This window comes from Amia ocellicauda, chromosome 21 (assembly GCF_036373705.1).
Source record: "Amia ocellicauda isolate fAmiCal2 chromosome 21, fAmiCal2.hap1, whole genome shotgun sequence".
NCBI lineage: Eukaryota > Metazoa > Chordata > Actinopteri > Amiiformes > Amiidae > Amia > Amia ocellicauda.
This window is the reverse complement of record NC_089870.1, coordinates 6,721,685-6,742,896: the sequence shown is the minus strand read 5'-3', so window position 1 is coordinate 6,742,896 and position 21,212 is coordinate 6,721,685. Positions and strand designations below refer to the sequence as shown.

The 21,212-nt window shown below is 40.0% G+C and overlaps 1 protein-coding gene across 1 annotated transcript in view; it reads left to right on the top strand.

Annotated features, from left to right (window-relative positions):
* slc8a3 (solute carrier family 8 member 3) overlaps nt 1-21,212 on the top strand; it is a 95,837-nt gene that overhangs the window by 47,388 nt on the left and 27,237 nt on the right. The window contains exon 3 of the mRNA XM_066694192.1: nt 19,956-20,062. Within this exon, the coding sequence (XP_066550289.1) occupies nt 19,956-20,062 (107 nt within the window). The remainder of the gene's footprint in view (nt 1-19,955; nt 20,063-21,212) is intronic.

Here is a 21,212-nt window from a genome sequence, read left to right as displayed (position 1 = left end):
GAGAGATTATGTTCAAACAATACAGAATGCACATACATGTTATTTGTGATTTGTTTTGGGAACGTCTCCCTATAAGAAAAAAACTATTGATAGATTCACGACCTTATTAAAAACAACTAAAAGGCATGATTGAAGAACAAGGCTATATCCTGCTGTCACATTTTCCTCTTTCCCCATCATGCAACCCTTGAACAGATAAGTTGTGCATTCTGTGATTAGGACATCTGTACAATTAAAACCATATGGCAGTTCTTTGTTCTCTGTTTTGGGCTGCTAAGGTCCAGCAGTGTGCAAAAGCAGTTGACATGTAGGATAATGTAGGGGCGGTCACATGATTGCAAAAAAAAACAGGTAGCATAATTCAAGTGCCTGCCTGCAGTAAAGCTACTGCTGAACCACAACAATTTACGACACCTCTGAGCTAAGGTTTTCAAGACATTGATTAGAGAGATGATCTAATGCAGGCTGAACGTTCCATATACTGTACCTTAAGCATTTGCATTTGCACTACTGATTGCCTGCCTTTGCTTTAAATGTTTTGGAAGAGTCTTCAAGCGGGCCTGCTTTATTTCCAGACATTGCAGGCACAGTTTTCAAATGATTGTCAGATTAATCGGGCCATCTGGAGGAAGAACTGTGTTTGTTTGACTGCACAGCGCACGCTGGGCACCCAAATAGGTATCTGCCTCCGCACTTAATTTGACTTCCCTCACCGATCGCGAGTTTAAAGACGCGCGAAAACGGAATGGTGCGATTCAAGGAGAAGGCTTTGAGAACCCCCTGTTAGTCTCCATGCTTCTGTCACAGGTTTGGCTGCAGTCGACTTAATGCCAAGGAGGGCAAGCTCTGGTGAGGTGGTCATAAGATAGCTGGGCAAAATTGAGTTTTGGGAGTGGGACTGCAAGCGGGAGGCTAGTGGTGCTTTCCTAAAGGGGCAATAAGCACAGGTGGCTTGGCCTGCTGGCAGTGGAAATGTTGGAAGTGAGCAGTGAAGGCACTCACAGGAAATAGCAGGAGAAAGCAATGAGAGAGAAGGGGGTGGGGGAAGAGAAATGAAAAAAGTGTGACACATTTGACAAGCTCCTAAAGAAGAAAAAGAAGAACATGGCAACTCAGCGCATTATGCTAATCATTCCTTTCAGCTGGTGTCAAGTCGCATTACTGCTCCTCGGGATAAAGGGGCTGTTCACACGAGCTGATCCTTCCTCCTCACAACCTCACACTGCTGCTTCCATCCATCGTGTACTGGTCGTTTTTCTTTTTTTCTGTTTGGCTTCAGCTGTACCAGATTGTTTTTCTTTTCCTCGCCATTGGTTTAGCCCTGCATAGATACACATGGACATATACATATATAAATACATCTGATCCAGTCCGATGAATGCCTGCTTACCACCACCTTTTGCCAGCTTTAGTTCACATGGTCTACCGCCCATGGCTTCTGAGTTGCTCCTGAGATGAGCTTCGCATGATCCCAGAGTCTGACTCCTGCCCCGGTCTGTTCAAACGTCAGGAGTGTCTCCCCTGTGGAGATTTTCTGATTCACTGAAGCTCTTCACTTTTCTCCAGCCCTTCCTAGGGCATCTTTCTGGAGTAATCTTGTCTCCATGTGCCACCTCCCCACCACACACACGCACACACACACACATAGACACATGTATGCACTCACTTTATTGTCATAATCTGGCGTCGTGCAGCTAATATGTTTGGGGGGGCACAATCAGAAAAACAATTCATACAGATATTGGGTTTTACATGCCTTCCCCTATATCTAAGTGACTGTATTTATCACCTGTCTTTGTTGTGTACAACAGATTCTTACTGCCTTCAGCCCTGCATTGCCACACACACTGGTAGCCCAGTAAATCAGAAATTCTGGGATTAGGAAGACACCCTGTGTGGTGTACATTGCGCTGAACTTGAAAGCATTCAGAAGAGGTCCCTGGGAGCTTTTGGTGTCATCAGAGGATTTGCAAATTAGCACCATGTAATTGTTCCCAGGCTTAGCAATTGCCTTTCGGTGAGGAAAGGATAAAGGATCTGATGTGGAAAAACAATATATCAGTTTTATTTAGAAGTAGCTCCGACAGGTTCAGCTATTTGTGCAGCTGTTAAGTGTGTTGGCAAGCTGCTTGTCAACTCTCTGGAATCCTCTGATTTCTATGATGGCATGCATGGTACCCAGTGTGTAGAGTAATGCAGGCATCTCCATTGCGAATATTGCCTTTCCAAAGCTGGGAGATCTCAGATGGAGATATCTGCACACAAGCAAGGACTTTAGAGTGACCCTGTAAGAAAGTGGCACATAGAGTTTGAGTGAACAAGACGGAGGAACTACCATAGTTTTTGTTTTATTCCTCTCAATCCCAGTGACACTTTGTGTGCACATTGTATTTCCATCCTGTCTTGAAATATTCATAAATATTGACAAAGGGATTGAGAGTGGAAAGTAAGAGAAATCAAAATAATCAAGAAGAAGGTAACCAAGGCGAGGTTTGCTCTATCAACTCTAGTGCACTCTGAACTGGTGTGGCAGAATGTATTGCAATGAATCTTGGGAAAATTGAAGAGAGCAATGAAATGAGAATGAGACACAGTGCCATTGCACTCAACTAAGAATACAACACCATTGAACATGTGGCAAAGTGGCATTCAAATTAGGTCGCAATTGCAAAATAATCCAATTGCATACAAATGAAGATATTTGAGAGGAAGTATCAGCAACCCCCCTGGGTTTGAGTACACAATGCCAGGTGGATTTGTTAACAAAGCTGCAGGGGAAGAAACATCTATTTTATATGTCTGCACCCTACTTGATGCATCCAGTGCTTTCTTTTGTATTTGACCATATTGTTTATTTGTTTAATGGATTTATTTGGCAGTATTGCCCTGAACACAGGTTTATTTGATTTATTGCACGTTTATTTGAGTTTATGTGTTTTGTTAATCACTTAATTTTTAAGTGGTTTTAGAATATTGATTTTAACAAATTTTAAATCATAAGTATTAAAATTTGTTTGAATGTTTTTATCTGTATTGTAAAATACTTTCCCAATAAAACAGTATTTCTTTTGTCTGCCATCAAGACATCCTAACATACTGAATTCATTCATTAGGAAAGTAGAATGATTTGACAGGGAATATGTCGCAGTTGATCTCAGTTTTGCAGCAATTAACCCCAGGAGTGTCTGAAACCTAGTTTGACTTGCACAACCGTGGAGTTCCGGTCCCATTTTCTGGCATATCATTGCGGACGAGACCGACTGCAGGCCAGCTTCAATCGCTTCAATCGCAGTGACCCGTGAAATAACGCAGCGACATCAGAAAGCACCTTTTCGTTATACTTAACAACACGCTGACATGCATTTCTATTTCAAAATCAGTTTCTTGAAAATGAGGATACTCTTCATTGGCTTCCAGAGCATTGATAATTAACACACTTCAGAATACACGGCACTGTTGAGACAATAAGGACACTCCTCAGTTTTTCTTTGCTGGCTGCTGCAATATTATATAGACCACAATCCCGATGTAGAGACTGTGACAACACCACAAAAAAAGAGCAGATCAAAGTAAACCACTGTCCATTCCCAGTGAGGATTGGCCGAGACACATTTACTTTTAATGCATTAGAGTAGCACTTCAAAACCCCCAAATCATAGCTCACAATAGACTGTGATATTGTATATTAGAGCACTTATAGAACTGTTAAAGGGCCAACAAATGTGCGATAATTATCAATGGCACAGATTCTCTGGCAAATGTAGAAGCTATTATTTTTGGGACAAAGTTATAATTTTCACAGTTCTGACTTCATCTGTTCAAAATTCTTTCTTTCTTAAAGAAACGGCAACTATCAATTAAATTCACCATCAGCGGTTCATTCTACAAATTCACAAAAAACTAAAAATACTATACTCGACAGTCATTAATTTAAAGACAGCAGACACTGTCTCTTAGGCAAAATATTGGCGGCACCCCCTTGTTTCACTTCAAGTATAACACAAAGAGCCATGTTTTACATTGTGGTGCTGTGTTTTATTTTTGCACTAAAATAGAATCTTTTTTTTTTTTTTCACAGTAGTAGTCACCGACTGCTTTTTAAAAGCTAGAGGGAATGCAAGTAAAAGTCCCTGCCAAGAAAAATTCATGTTACATGGCTATTTTTAGCAAGGATGCCACATACTGCTCAATCAGTTATACACTTTTGTATGTCCTCAAGGAGCTGCTAAATATATATTTATTTTTTCCTAAGCTGGCAACATTTGCTTAATTAGTGATGCGTTGAACCATTTAGACATTTTTGTTCTCGATATAACATGGAAAAAAAAAGGTGACTTTTCCCTTTGACTAGCATCACATAACATCATGCGAGGGAGGAAAAAGGGACAAGAAAGCCATTTCTGAATTCTTCACTGCTAATTGTATTTCTAGTTCTGCTACTCCGCTCACGTGCGCACACAGCACACTCTTTGGAAAATAATGAGACATTTAATCATTGTGGCAAACATTCGGATTCTCTGCGGAGAGAAGCAGAAATATAGAGGCATAAAACGGAGACATACTCGTTCTGCTCCTTTTGTTTAATCGCACAGATCAATATGAATATATGGCCGTTGACCGTGGCCACATTTTGTGATGCATCTTGTTTTATTCAACAAATAGATCAGGATACATAGCTGTGGCAGTAATACAAACACCAAAATGTCTAAACAAATGCCATGAGAGTATCAGACATACAGACTGGTTATGTACAAAAGCAGTGGCATAAACCAGCCCGGAAACCAGGCCTGAAAGACCTGGCCTCCCGGTCATGTAATTAGTCGCCATGCAATCAAATGCGATCAAAGTCTGTTCAGAGATGATCTATAACAGACACTCTTGAGAGTGCTTATGCAACGCTAGAGACCAGTATCACAATAGAAATGGAAGGCAGGTGTAGTATTGAGCTTTGTTCAAATCTGAGTCTGCTGAGTCTGCCCTACAGAGTATAGATCACAGCGACAGTCTGCAACCCAGCAACCGAGGCTAGACATAGCAGACGTCTGACATTTTCTTTTCATTTTCAACACAAATCTCAGACAGCAGCCTGCCTGACTCTGTACAGTGCACAGGGATGTGTGCAAGTAACATATAGATGCACATATAGACCACACAGGCCGGAAATAGCTGTAATGTTAATTTAACAGGAAGCACTGGCATCTTCTTTTCAAGATGTGCAAACCAAGAAATAAGAGATCTAGAGAATTTCAGAAGGCAAGCGGGATGCTTGCACAGGACTTGAGATATGAGCTGTATCTTCATGTGTTAGCTCTGTGTGGTTTGTGTTACCCAACACTATGATTACCTGTCCTCTTGGTCTCTGTTGATTACTAATGTTTCTAATGAGCACAATTGATGACAATGTCTATATTTAGTATTTTTATTGTCCCAGGGAGCTTTACTGTTATCATTTGAAGGAAGAAGCATGTGAGTGACTGTGATATAGAGGGTGAATGACAGAAATCATTACCCTTATCCCCTCCCTCATTTTCAGTCGCATCCTTGTGCAGGAGAGCATCCTGCTGTCCCCTCCAAGTGTCTGCCGGTGGCACGATTGGCAGACAGAAGTCTTTAGTGGCTTGCGAGCAACCAGTTTCTGCAAATTATAATAATTGGTACAAATCATAGTATATACTAACTCTTTGAATTTTGTACATTTATATAAAAGCAGGACACTTCACAGCCACAACACAACATTTTAATTGTCTTTCAAAGTATACCTCAAGATAGGATTTCTCCGTCTAATTGAGCAAAGCAAAATCTCAAAATGAAGGAATGTCTTTCTTGGCCTGAAAGACTAGACAGCAAATGCAGTAAAACTGTACAGAGGATGTAGGTACTACTGCTTAGTTGTTACAATTAGGTCGGCTGCCCCTGATCTAGAATACCTTAATTCACGTTGTAGCACAGATGTTCCATAGACATAATACAGATAGCCTTCTTTAGTCAGATTTATGGTATATTATAACTATCCTGTTGTGTTAAACCCCAGTTTTACCTTCTATTCTTTGAACACTGTACATGGAAAGGAAAACAGGGACGTTGAAACTTCTTAAACACGTTTTTGTTTTTTGAAATGGAAAGAGCCAGGCCATGCTGTAAATTTAGAGTCTTATTTTCTCCAGAGAAATACCCAACAGTACAGTTTAGTGCAATGACAGGACTCAAGTGAAGAGTAAACCATTTGTACTCTAGCAGGAAACCGATTATTGTACCGGTTCTCCTAAATATCAAGCCACTCAAGTATCTGATACAGTATACTATGAACGGGGAGGCTGAGCCCATCACAGGCACTACAGGAACACTGTGGGTCAGGCGGTCTGTGCAGCAATGTTTGTCAACTTGCTGTGGCCAGGGGCAGCCGGTGTTCAAGGTGTAAAACAATTCTGACGCTTCTCTCCAGCCACTTTCCCACATGTCACCACCTTTTACTGAAGCGCAACAACAGCAACCACAAGAAGAAAAGAAAAAAAGGATAAAAATCAATCCTCACCACAAGGTGCTATCTCATTTCATATCCTTTACCAGGGCCTCCTCTCCTCAGGAGATGAACGAGATGAACGTAACACATTTCACGGTGTGACCGAGATGGGAGTGATCAGTTCTGCCTGAGTGGCTATGTCCAGAACTTCATCCAGGTGTTGAAGGATCTGTGGAGAGTAGAAGTAAAGGTCAGGTGTGCTAAAGACAGTAAAAGTGTTTTAATATGTATTTATATAAGAAGGTTGGTCATGTGATATTGTATGACGTGTGTACGGTATTCTTTAATTGCCTTGGCAACTGCAACATTTCCTTTGCTAATTTTTGATTCTGTATATTTCCTGGCTAAAGATGTGCTGGAAGGACTGATTGCTGATGTCTCGATCCCACAATCCAAACAACAGCCCCCGGGGACAGCCTTCTGGCCTTTCTTGTTTGTATTTAACATTACTGTACCCTCATGCGTGGTCCATTGTGTGGCCAACTTCAGTTTAATTTGTTATTGTGCGCTGAGTAACATGTCTCCTTATTGAAATGTCATTAGATCAGATTCCAAATGTTTAAAAATTTCCTAAGTCTTTTCCTGTTGATTGCTTCTTTATCTTCTTGTCCTTGTTTGCCAGTTGATCTCTACAGAGGCCTGCATGTTTGAATGACCAGTCAGATCCTCCTTTCACTGGAAGATTGCTATACTAGTATAACAGGTATGGTCTTTGGTTCATGAACTCTTCGCTCTTTAGCAGAAAGCACATTATACTTGGTGGAAATGGTTTTGTGGTTCATTACAAGTTCAGAAATATAAAAAAAGACATTGACATACCACTGCTCAGTGGTGAATTAGCATTTAGCATTTAGGAAGGAAATAAATAATACAAATGTTTTCTATCCTTACTGGTAATTTAACTTAGGGTACATTTTCTTAAAATATGATCTGCTTTTCGAACACAACATGTTTTATTTTTCATATTATATAAAGGCTACCAGCTGTGGAGGTAAAAATCCCAAATATGATACAGAACAAAATTACATTACAATATTTTTCTATCGTTATTTTTCAACAAGGAAATTGAATTGCAGAGTAGATACTGCCATGGACAATAATGCAGCCCGTTTGTGGTTATGTTAGAGTTCCAATTGTTGTATCACAACGGCAGTAAGGGTTCATATTTTAGGCCTTGCTGAAATGTAATTTAGCTAATCTTTTCAGATTAACTGACATTTAGTATCTAAATGTATCTAAATCTAAATTAATTTAACAAGAAAGAGACACAAATCCTGCAAACCTTAAGAGCTTTTTTTTATATATATATATATATATACACTCACCTAAAGGATTATTAGGAATACCTGTTCAATTTCTCATTAATGCAATTATCTAACCAACCAATCACATGGCAGTTGCTTCTATGCATTTAGGGGTGTGGTCCTGGTCAAGACAATCTCCTGAACTCCAAACTGAATGTCTGAATGGGAAAGAAAGGTGATTTAAACAATTTTGAGCGTGGCATGGTTGTTGGTGCCAGACGGGCCGGTCTGAGTATTTCACAATCTGCTCAGTTACTGGGATTTTCACGCACAACCATTTCTAGGGTTTACAAAGAATGGTGTGAAAAGGGAAAAACATCCAGTATGCGGCAGTCCTGTGGGCGAAAATGCCTTGTTGATGCTAGAGGTCAGAGGAGAATGGGCCGACTGATTCAAGCTGATAGAAGAGCAACTTTGACTGAAATAACCACTCGTTACAACCGAGGTATGCAGCAAAGCATTTGTGAAGCCACAACACGTACAACCTTGAGGCGGATGGACTACAACAGCAGAAGACCCCACCGGGTACCACTCATCTCCACTACAAATAGGAAAAAGAGGCTACAATTTGCACAAGCTCACCAAAATTGGACAGTTGAAGACTGGAAAAATGTTGCCTGGTCTGATGAGTCTCGATTTCTGTTGAGATATTCAGATGGTAGAGTCAGAATTTGGCGTAAACAGAATGAGAACATGGATCCATCATGCCTTGTTACCACTGTGCAGGCTGGTAATTGGTGGTGTAATGGTGTGGGGGATGTTTTCTTGGCACACTTTAGGCCCCTTAGTGTCAATTGGGCATCGTTTAAATGCCACGGCCTACCTGAGCATTGTTTCTGACCATGTCCATCCCTTTATGACCACCATGTACCCATCCTCTGATGGCTGCTTCCAGCAGGATAATGCACCATGTCACAAAGGTCGAATCATTTCAAATTGGTTTCTTGAACATGACAATGAGTTCACTGTACTAAACTGGCCCCCACAGTCACCAGATCTCAACCCAATAGAGCATCTTTGGGATGTGGTGGAACGGGAGCTTCGTGCCCTGGATGTGCATCCCACAAATCTCCATCAACTGCAAGATGCTATCCTATCAATATGGGCCAACATTTCTAAAGAATGCTTTCAGCACCTTGTTGAATCAATGCCACGTAGAATTAAGGCAGTTCTGAAGGCGAAAGGGGGTCAAACACAGTATTAGTATGGTGTTCCTAATAATCCTTTAGGTGAGTGTATATATATATATATATATATATATATATATATATATACTTGTAAACTGGCTTTCTTGTCAACTTCATTAGTACATTTTTGAAGAAGATATGGTTAGCTTTTCTTCTGGGAAGCAATAATATAGAGTAAGAAAAGGCTGTGTGTGTCTTTGGGGGAGGGGCAGTGTAGTCTTCACCCACAGTCCTTCTGTACATCAGTTTCTGCTTCCAAATTCTGGACTGTTATTGGACGTAGGTGACTGTTGGGGTGCCAGAAAGCATGTATGAAACAATGGAACAATGCTTTTGAAAAACAAAGTTTTTGAATAATATCCACATAAATATGTACAGAAATGCAGTCATTCTGCAAAGGCCCAGTGCTAAGCAGGTTGGTAATAGCCGAAATGAATTAATAAGCTTAAGTGTCCATGATAACTTTCTCTATCCAGGATGTTTCACTGGCGGTGAATCTCACATGGAGATTATTATTCCAATTCGTTTCATTCCTCAACAATCTGTGCCCTTATTTAGGAGAACTTTGCTGCTTTCCACGTCCTTAATTATTTTCTTAATGATAATAACTACTAACTTCCTGTCAGTGCAATGGACTGGATTGTAAAATCCGCTGACTTCAATCCCTGTCTTATCCCAAAATAAATAAATCAATAAAATGCCTGAGTCTACCTCACCACTGCAGCTCTGAAGTACATTGTTATATAATTTCATAAAAAATCATAATTAACTCTATAGATAGATAACTGTTATCCTCGTCCATGGAGGCATGTCTGCAGCACAGCTGAAACATGAGTTTTTCAATCTGGATGAAAGTAGTCTTTTTATAGGAAGCAAGACATATTCCTGGAATTGGGATGCTGTGTGAAACCAAAGAGACTGGAACTAACAAACACACAAATACTCCGCCTCACACCCATACTGTACCTCAACAAAGTAAACAACTCCATCCAAGTACCAGAAAATAAATGCGAACTACAATCCCTACACTCGCACTGCAAGCCATACATCACTCGTGTTCTTGCCATATTTAATATCCATGGATAAATCTAGCAAGTTTATCCGTGTTGTATTCCTCAAATATGTCTTCATCCGTTTCATGGCAGAAGATGTCCGCTCGACAGATGGACACCATTTCCCTGTTGTAAGTTAGTAAGCCAGCTAGTTAGCCCTCCTGAATTCAAGGAATCTGAAAGGTTCTTTTCAAATATGTCGCCAACCCCTGGTGCATAGGTCTATGACAGGAACTAACTGAAGGCCCTGAATTACATAAAACGGAAAATAAAAGCCCACCAACAACAATATGATTGGCACATGCAGTCACTCCAAGGTTACAGGGCTATACACACCATATTTTTAACCTAGTTACTTCATTTGAGCATTTTTGATGGGATAATTATTATTGTTCCCATTCAAAAATGCACAAGGAAGACGATGGGAGGATTAATTTACAATTCGTTTTCACTAATGATCGTCAAAATGTTATATTATTTACATTAATTTATTATACAACATATTTTTCTTTCGTTTGATTTATTCTATTTCACTGAAGGCACTGAAAGCCCTGATGGTATGCCACTGTAGAAAAACACAGTTAATCAAAGTTTTGTTTTTGCTTTCCTGTAAAATTATGAAAATGTCACTCACACGCCTCTGGTTCTCAACCCTCGCCAAGTTCAGAATCCAAATCTTAAAATGCAAGATAATGACACAAAGTTCAGAACGCAATCCAATGTTACCATTGTGTACCTGAGCAGCACCCAGCGATTTTGACATGACAGGGTGACATGTTTTGTACATGGTAAATTAGACAGCCTGCAGGCTGAAAAATGCGTTATTTTTACTCCTTTTGTTGTGAACAATGCGTCATCCATCTTCTCTCCAAACTGTAAGAGACAACTTTTGTTTTTAGAGGAACTAACGGTTGTAGGACAGGGGCTCATGGCAAGAAAATAAATTGGTGACATCCTTTGAGATTTGGGAGAGGAAAGCAGTATAATATCATAGATATGTACGATGCTACCACTGCACAGTTTATGCTGTCGAAAGCCAGGATGGATAGTTTGTTTAGTGTTTTCTTTAGTAAGGTATCACTTATGCAATATTCTAGGTACTATTATCACATAGAGTAAACACTCATGGTTGTAAATAGGATTTTAAGAAAGTTAAGAAACAGACCAGAATTCGATAAGAAGGGAGCTGAGGGTCAAATAAAGACATTGAGAATGAATCCATATACAAACAATCACTTATGCATATGTTATGCACATGATTTATAGGGCAGACAGCAATGACTGTATTAGACATAACTGACTGAAATAGAGACACAAAATACTATGAATTATAACACCTGAAAGTTTTCCTATCCCCGTCTGTATTTGTAATGTGTTCACTAGAAAAAAGCTTGCCAAATATCTTGATTTTCCACCATCTCAGTTTAGATGTTGGAAAGACATTGCCGAGTGGAGTGGAGAAGGGAGATATGGTGAGATGCATTTTCCTCTGGGAATCCATCTTGACAGAGATAAGCCCCATTCAGAACTTTTTTTTTTAATTGGTTAACAACAGTCAAAAATACTCAGACATCAGGTACAGTGTGTTATATAACCAGTACTGTACACCAGATATGTTTATCTCAATTTGTAATTAACAAGAATGTCCCTTTTGAGTGCCCTGTACCTAAGGGAATAACTATGGTTGTAAAAAAAAAAAACTGACCTGTCCTACTTCTCATTTTTTTGCCTAGCTCAAAAATTGCGTGACTCACATTTTCCCTTCCGTTTGTCAGGACACATCACTGGGGCTCAGGGACACAGTCTAGGATATGGGCCAGCTGGCTATACTGTACAGGAGAAAGCGACGAATATAATCATGTGTAGCATTTGCCGATTGCAATAAACCACCCTTCACTTCCCAGCTGGACCAGAGCTGTGTGGAGAAACTTCAGCTATTTCAGCTCCATCTGGTCCATCACAATTGATACAAGAGAAGAATAGCCAGTATTTTGAAGGGACTTAGCTCAAGTGAAGGTCGGGAACAGCTTCAAAGCAGAGTACTTAAGTGGGATACCTTAAGCCATCTTTTTAAGAGAAGGAAATTGTTGTTTTATACTTATAATAACAATTCATATAATGGGAAGGATAAATTCTGTGCTGAAATATTGAACACAGGGAGACAGTTATGAGAGCATACAAGGCACTTTTCAGTAAATCTGCACGTAACTGATGCATCATAGTTTTTCAGAATTTCCGTAAATTCCGAATTTCTACATTTTTCTACATTTGATTACATCGCCATGGTACGAAAATGCAGATAACGAATAACCCTTTGTTTGCTCAGGTTTCGTGGTGCATCGTCATTTTCCAAAGAAAATGATATGTCTCAAGAAAACACATTTGCTCTTTGAATTGTTTGTGGGTTGTTTATGTCTTAGTTAGAAAAAATAAATATCACAAACTGAACTATTTTCCAAGGGTGGGGAAGAAAAAGCAATAAAAGCGATATATGCTGTCGTGTTGTTAACCCTTTGAGCAGTTGAATTGAAGGTTAAAGACACTAGACAAACTTGTTTACAATTGAGGGAGTGAAAAACAGCACAACACAAGGTCGAGGTCACAAGGTCACAGAGCCGGCATTACAGTCTGAGCCATCGCTGTAACAGTTAGGGATTCACACTAATTCAAATGGGGAATAGGAGTGTGGGCAGGAGAGGCGGCCCTGCAAGCTTGTGTCCTAAGTTATGTAGTCCATGCAGTAGCAGTATTCCAGTCAGCTGTTATATAACACACAGACAATTACTTCATCTGTATTGTGAAAGCAGTGCCAATGACAAAGGCCCCTGATTGCATTGTGTTACCGAAGCCTGTCTCCTCAATGACATCCTCTCTGTGTAGGATGTTTGTCCCAGTAGAGATCTGTGTGAAGGCAGCCTCATGCACATTTGTGTATGTGTGTGTGTGTGTGTGTGTGTGTGTGTGTGTGTAGGGGGACAGAGGTTCTGAAGGTGACACATGTCTAGGATGGCCATCAAAGCCAAATGAGATGCCAACTAGGCACGGGGGGGACAAGGGCGCTTTAAAAATCTCTTTCGACATGCACAGGCACTGCGGGGAGGGGCCTGAGAGCCAGTCCTGCACAAAGTCAAAAGACACGCATTCCTCGAGCACTCTTTAATCCAGCTGGTTGGTGCCATTACTTTTGTTAGTTTGTACTGAAATGAAAAACTCCCCTGTTCTGGCATGTTCTTCAGCTAAGGAATCGGCCTGAAACACTTTATCATTGTTAAACCGCAGTGGGCTTAGACTTTGCAGTTGACCCTTCGTACAATCAATTTTGCTCTGACAGTTTGTACACCTGGACCCCTGTAAAGATTTCCCCTTTTCAGAAATAAAATCACTCTCAATTACGTACTTCAAATTGCAGTAAACTGAACTAGAGAAGTAAGGATGTCATGATACCAGGAATCCAAAGATATAAAATTTGTCTTTATTCTGTCTCAAAATCACTTCGGCACTCTCCATGTGTTCAGGAATGAGGTGAAAATAATATGAATTCAACAATTATGGTGTATATCACAATGCATTTACACTAATACGCACTTGCTGACTTGGTGAATTCCTATGAGTTATCCATGTGCTATCCATGACTTCAAATTGAAGTCATTCCCAGTCACTGACCTCTTTGTAAAAAAGGAAAAACAAATGTAATAACTAGTCAGGATAGATGAGGTAGAGATTTGGGAATGGAGATGTCTCCATGGAGCCATTTGGCTTGTGGATTTCAAGTAGCTTATGAGCTCATTGTAAAATCTCTCTTCCCCTCTCTCTCTCTCACACACACACTCAGTAACAACCATCTCAGTGCCTCAGGTTATGACCTTTTGCCCTGTTTCTGACGTTTAGCCAAATTTCATAGTTATAGCTAATGTATCCTCTTTGAATTTTAAGGACAATTAAAAGGTGTACATTAAATTAAAAAGGTTAGTCAAGGGATATAGTACCTAAACCATTGAAAAATGCGTGCTCAGCCTGTGCAGAAGATTCAATGAAAACACAATATCAAAAGTATTATGGAAAATGATTGCATTCAAAAACAAACTGTCAATAAACACACTAATTAAATCAAAATGATTTCAAATAAAAGCATACTCTCTGTGCTAGGTAGGTGTGCTGGCAGTGGCTGTCAGATCTGTGTTGTAGGTGTAGCTCTTGAAAAGTTGCCTGGCCACCTTTTGGAGAAACTTTAAATAGGATCTCAAATGCATCATCTCTCTTATAAGGTTCTTGTATATTTGTTTGCTCAGTATGGATGACTTATACACAGTAGGAGCCAGATTACTTCACTGACATCCAGTGCTCAGTACTTCAAATGTAATAGTAATAATATTAATATAAATAATATGGGTAATCTGTGGACGAAGTGAATAAATGACACAGAGACAGACCCTAGGCTTCTGCAAAAGCAAACATTTGAGTAAGAAATGATTTCCAGTAAGGAAAAAGGCACTGCACATCTAACTGTGTGTGGCCGAAAGACTTTATGAATACGGGCTTTGGTGTTGTGGGCTCCCTTGGTGTTTAAGAGACGAGGTCTGCTGAATCCTGCCACTGATTTCCCATAAGGCTACTGTGTTGTGTGTTTCTTTTTTAATGGGTTTCCATTTATTGAATCGGACTAGCGAACTTCACTGCAAAGCATAAAAATGGGAGGATGGATTTTTGAAAGGGGAGATAAAAGTAAGAAAGGAGAAAAGATTTGAAGTTTAAACCCTGACAGTCAAGTCACACCTTGTTAAAATTTCAGCTGGTGCTTCTATTGCCTCCAAAGTCAGTGTGTCCCTTTATACTTTCCAAAACTCTATAACCTTATCCACATGCCTTTACATACCAATTTACAGGGTCTGGGAGAATTGTTAGGCTTTTAAGAAGTGCACTCCCTGCAGTAGATGTCAATATTGCTTGAGTCGAAGCCTTCTCAAAACATGCTTGCTGTTTTAGTGTCCCAGTGCGTAATGCAGTGGAAGGAGTTTTCCTTGTTTCTGTGCTTTCTTACATTGTTTTGCCCCCTCCCCCTCACATTATTTTAGTACTTGAGAAAGGTGCTTTGTGGGAAGCACAGGAAACTGAGTTCTGTTACTTAACAAAGGCACCAAACAAGAAGCCCACTTCTTTGGAATATGTACCATGGTTTTCTACCCTGCATTTCCCCCTCATTTACTTTGGGTGACTAACACCCTATGGTTTAATTAAACTGTCACTGTCCTTTAAAATAAAAGACTAGGAGAATAAAAAGATATGTCTTGGTAAACGCTTCTAGGATAAATTATCAAGCCAAGTTGCCAGGTTATTCAGACTTTAATTTACCCCCGGCCCCAAGCGGCAATTCCATTATATCTAAACCAGACATCTCAAGGAAGACCATCCTCACAATGCTGATCCAAGACCCTGCGTTTGCACTCACAGAAGCATCCTAATTAAATCTGGAGTGAGGCTGAGGGAGCTGGGGAGAGCTGAAGTACAAGGGAGGGGTGAGTGATAGAATTCAGTATCAGTGTTGTCTGGTTGACAACAGCATGACAATTCTTTGAAATGATTATCTTTTTACACGGAAACCCAGTTTGAAATTCTCCAGTGTCCGCGAGGTGTGAAAGCTCTAAAGTGAATCCTATTATCACCTGGCTTTGCCCACGCAGCCCAGTTCAGTCCTTTTCTTGTTGCAATGTATCTGTGCAATCTTGGTGAAGTGGCTTCTGTGCAGGTTTTGGCTCCTGGTCTACCTCTTTGCAGGTCCTTAATTCCTGCCTCCTTTAAGACCACCACGCCCTGCCCTTTAAGTATTTTTTTTTGCTCTCAGATTTTGCAATTTCCAATCAAACCCTAAGCACTGAGTTTCAGCTCAGACTCAAAGCCCTCAAAGGAACTGACACCCAATGCATAGTGGTTTGATCTATTTTGGGTTTCAGGAGTTCAGACAAACCCCAATAGATGTATGGAGTAGACTGTCAATAGAGTTTATTTTGGCTTAGACTCGCTTGACTAAGGGAACGATGACCTGGCTATAAGGACAAGGCCATTGAAACACCCCCCCAGGGTTCCCTCCAGGAATGAGTCAAGGAGCTGCTGCAAAGGCAGTGTTTGGAGTGGAGGAGGTAAAGCAAAGTAATGAATGCTGGGAAAATGCGTGTGTTTCCAGATACTTATGCTTGGGCAGGCGGAAGTCAGGCACGAGATTGGGGTTGTCCTCTTCCTGAACCTCAGTTTAAAACTCAATTTTAGGAGCTGCAGGCCCTTGTATGGCATCTACTGTTGCAGCACAAAAAGCAAATTATTTGATCTATGTAGAAAAACAAGTTTTTAGAAACAGCCAACATCTGACACAATTTCCATCTCATCAAATGTTGTTGTTGCGGTTCCTGTGTTTCTCTTGGCTCTTCTCAAGTAATTGTTGATTTAGTGAGCTCAGTTCACTTTTAGTCATGGTCCCTTTCCATGCATCCTTAAAATGTGTTTCCTTCTTCTGATATCCCTGGTATATTAAACCATTTAAGCCACTTTGTCCTAGACTTTGATTTGCTTACCTTTGGGATGCATTTACACTGTGCCTCCTAGCAATACATTTCTTGAATGGAACCATCTGTTCTTTGCTGGTTTCATACATATTTGACCCCAGTCCACTTCTCTTGAGCATTGCTTGCATTGCTTTGTAGTCTGCTTTACTGAAATGGTAAACCATATCTTTAGACTGTGCCTGTAGATTTGTGTTTATCAAGTTCCGTTGTCTGGCAACTATTTCCCAGCAAGTCTCTGACCTCTGTTCGCTTTTCTTTGCCTTGGTACACTGATAATATCAATGGAAACACCTCCTCATGATGCACTGACAAATTAACGCTTACACAAAATCAAAAGTTTGATCTACCTGCAAATTGCAAAGTGCTAACCTGTGCCTTCTCGCTTGCACATAGAATGACTAAGTTGTGTTTCAGTTTTTTTTGTAAACATAATATACAGATGAAGGTCAACGTTAGGTTTCATACCCATGTGAAAGTTTCACTTCATTCTGATTTGAATAATGTTACAAGTCCGAATACCAGAGAAACAGAAGGAGAATCTTGCATACAATCGAAACACTGCTACTGTTGAATTTTGAGCTCTGACACTAATTTGTTTCTTCTCAGCGCTTCCTTGTAATCAGGGATGAGAAATCTTTTCAACCCCTAGTTTGTGGGAAACACTTAGTTAGCATGAAAAATAACAATCTAAGCAGAAATGACAACAAAGAGTTCCCAGAATATAGATAATAGGGAATGCAGCATGTAGGAACTGAACTGAACATGAATATGCAGATGATACAAGGTGGTCCTCTAATCCATTAAGAGATTGCTTTTTAGAATCAGTGTTCAGACATCTTGCAGCTTAATCTCAAACAAATGCCTGTAGTAGATGCTGTAAAGAAAAAAATAAAATAAAATAAGTAATTGTTTTGGTTTATATCTTTTCGCAACGGCTTTTAAAACAATCTCCCCCAGAGCTTAGAGGTTCCAAGGCACCCATACAGAAAGAATCGGATGATATGTAGGATATATAAAAAAGGGAATTAATGTTTGCATAGGAAGGCTGTGTGTCTTGCTGCTTTACAAAGGGATGATTTGTTTTAGTGAGGAGGAAAATCCATCTGCGTTGTTAATGCTGAGCAGTGTGTGTCTGATTGATGCGCACGCTCTCATCACATTGATTGTCTGACCCCTCACAGACTCCCCAAATTACTGCCTTGATTACAGAATAACTTGGCGTCTCTGAACAGGGAATAGTCTACTCTTTATAAATGGTTTAATCAGAAAGCTGTAATGTCATCTGAAGATCTCCTCCTTCTCCGATGACAGGAGAAACACAGGCAAGGTGGAGGTGGCGGGGGTGGCTGTGGGGGAGGTGTTGCTGTCTGATAAATAAAATAAAAGGTTTCTGTGAGCACTCCAGCCAATTCATGCAATAGCAAACCAAATGCTGCACTGTGCGCTGACTGGGGTGGGGGGGCGTCTTCCTTCATTTTGCTTTGTGTTATTATCTTACACTTTGGCTGTCCCACAAAACACAACAGATTAAATACTTTTTCTCTCCTGGATGTATAATTTTCTCTCGATCTTCCCTGCCAAAAACATACAGATAGCAGCATGTCGGCCTTGGCAGACTCTAGCCGCCAAACTCTTTATTCATTCTTCTAAAATTTTTCAATTAAGAAAAAGTATTGCACCATATCTTGCTGTATTGTGTGTGTGGGTGTGCATGTGTATGTGTTTGTATGCATTGTGCAGTTACATAACTACACTGTCCTGTCAGGTGAGGTTGGTTAGTATACACTACCAGTCAAACGTTTTAGAACACCTCAATTTTTCCAGTTTTTATTGAAAAGTACGCAGTTTAATGTCTCAATGTACTCTGAAATTAAAGCAAAGAACAAATAAACAATTGGAGATAAAAAAAAAGAAATCATGGAATCGTTTTGCTTAAAAAAATGTAACCCTTTAAGCCCCCGCATACTTGGTCTGAGTAGGAATACAAAATCTCAGAAAATATTGACAATTATGACATATTCTGGAACCAGACAGTCTACTGATCAAAACACCATCCAGGCTTCGGTAGAAGCAACACACACCCGTAGAGAGCTCAAAATGACGGAAAATGTAAATCGGATGTGTTTGAGAATGAAACGCGCTGCTAGCCAAGGGAATAAGCTTTCAAAAGATGTGCGCATTGTAGGAATACAGTGTAACTTCTGTGCAGAGGAGATGCATGTAACACTGCCGAATAATGCTTAAGAGGGTGTAGTAACAGTATATAACTCTGAAATTATATAGTTACATTATTTTTCTGTTTTTGGTAACCTAAGCCTTTTTTTTAACCTCTGGCAGTTTCTCGCTTACCTTTGTACCATTTCAGGTTATTCACTGGACTTGAACTGCTTAAATTTCAATAAAACCTGGAAAAATGGGGGTGTTCTAAAACTTTTGAATGGTAGTGTAGTTCGGTGAATCATTTATGAAGATTTGCTACCTACATTTCTCACAGGATACATTCTAGCCTGGATAACACCTTTGTAAATATCTTTATTCAAAGTTTAGCCAAATCTAAATTTCTTTTAATAGCTTTGAGTGCTATGTCTTTTTGTGGATCTGAACCTGTACAACATGCATTATGTGGTGGAACCATGCCGAAATATACACTTTCAGCTGAACTATTTATTTTGTCCATCAGCGACTCCTTCAACTAGTCAATTGAATAAGTGCCTTTATCCCCAAGGGACACATTGTGTCCGATATTGAATGTCTATGCGTTAATATATTGGGAATACTGTTGAACACCACTACCTCATTTCAATCAGATACAATTCTGTGCTGCTGTAAAATAATCAAGGTCTAGCAATTCATCTTCATTACAAGTTTTATTTTCCAGGATATGTAAATGAAGTTGAGCGTACTTGCATACACATACTTGCCTGGATTGCAGTCAACCTCTCTTTTTCATCCAACCATCAAATGTTCTGCTGTTTTGGGTGACCGTGGTGTAAAGGGTTAACGCCAAAACAAAGCAGATATCATGACAGTACATGTGATTAATGTGATTGTGTCAGGCTTTTGTCATTGCAGCCCAAAGAGGAATAGGCTCAGCTAGTGTGCTGGAGAAGAACATGTCTCAGGGATTTGTGATTGGAACGTGACCTCAGGAGACCTTTCACCTTTAACCATTTCATCTCCCAACTCTCTCCTTCTCTCTCTTGACACACACACACACACACACTGATTTCTCTTTGTGACCTTCTTGTTTTTTTTTCTTTTTTTTCTTTCTTTCTTTTTCTGTTTCTTTCATTCTTCCTTATTTCCCCCCTTTCCCTTTTGTTTCTCTCCTCTCGCAGCAAAACAATTCAGGTGAAAGTTATTGACGACGAGGAGTACGAGAAAAACAAGAACTTCTTTCTGGAGCTGGCCGATCCTCGAATGGTGGACATGAGTTTGCAAAAAGGTGCAGTAACGGGCCGCGCTCCCCCTTCCTTGGGCCAGACGGCTAACACTCTTCTCCTCCTTCTCTCGCTGTCTCCTTCTTCCTTTCCCCCTCCCGTCTCTCTCGCTGCTCCACAACCAACACCGCTCCTGCCATTCTCTGTCACATGGTGGGTTCCTCCCCTCGATTTTGAAAATGATCCGTCCCAAAATAGGACATCCAGTCTGCTAAAAGTTACAAATACAGGGAGAAACAGGGTTGAAGGAAATTGGGATTGGGGGAAGGGATTCTGTATTATTATTATTATTATTATTATTATTATTATTATTATTATTATTATTATTATTACCTTGTCAGAGTTCATTCACATCATGTAAGCTGCAGGCACATTAGGATACCTTTTCGTCTCTCTGTGGAAAAGCAAAGTGTTTTCCATAATTGTTTTTCTTTAGTCTGTGGTAAATAATGTACTTTGAAGGAAAATATTATTGCCAGAGAGGGGAAGTTCCTTAAGAAAGTGCAAGAGATCATTACATGTTATTATTTCACAGTCCTTAAGGCAATGGCTGAATCAAGGGATGTATTTGTAAAAGCATGTGACATGAGTGAGGAGTTTAACTCAGTTCATTGCTTTCTGTTGGCATAAATACTACTAGCCAACTATTCAGATTGTCCGGTTATAAATTACATCTCATATTGTTGTGCTACCTAGTTAATTGTTAGTGTAATTGAATCGTACAGCAACCAGATCACTTCTTTATTTACTTTTTTCATTTTTTTGAAACAATTTCTATTGTATGACAATGAATTTGGTTTTACTTTGATGGAATTGATTTGAGTTCATGTCCTATGCACACAGCCCCAGAACTCCAGTTGAATCATGCATGTGTTACATGAAAGGGTACTTCTAGTGCAGTTGAGCTCCTGGCAGATTAGTCCCTGTAGATTTAGCTGGCCAAAATGGCTGCATGTTCAAGAATCAGTATCCAGGGAGAAAAAAAACGAAGACATGGAAAGCTGGAAAAGAAAGCAACGTTTCTTTAAGATGGCAGCGTAGACTGTTCTCTGTAGTTTCTCATCATTGTGACTTCTGAGGAGGGCATCTGAATCCCATTAGGACACGTCCGTGAGTGTCTGACTGAGTGTTGCAGTTTCAGACGTGAATGCTGAC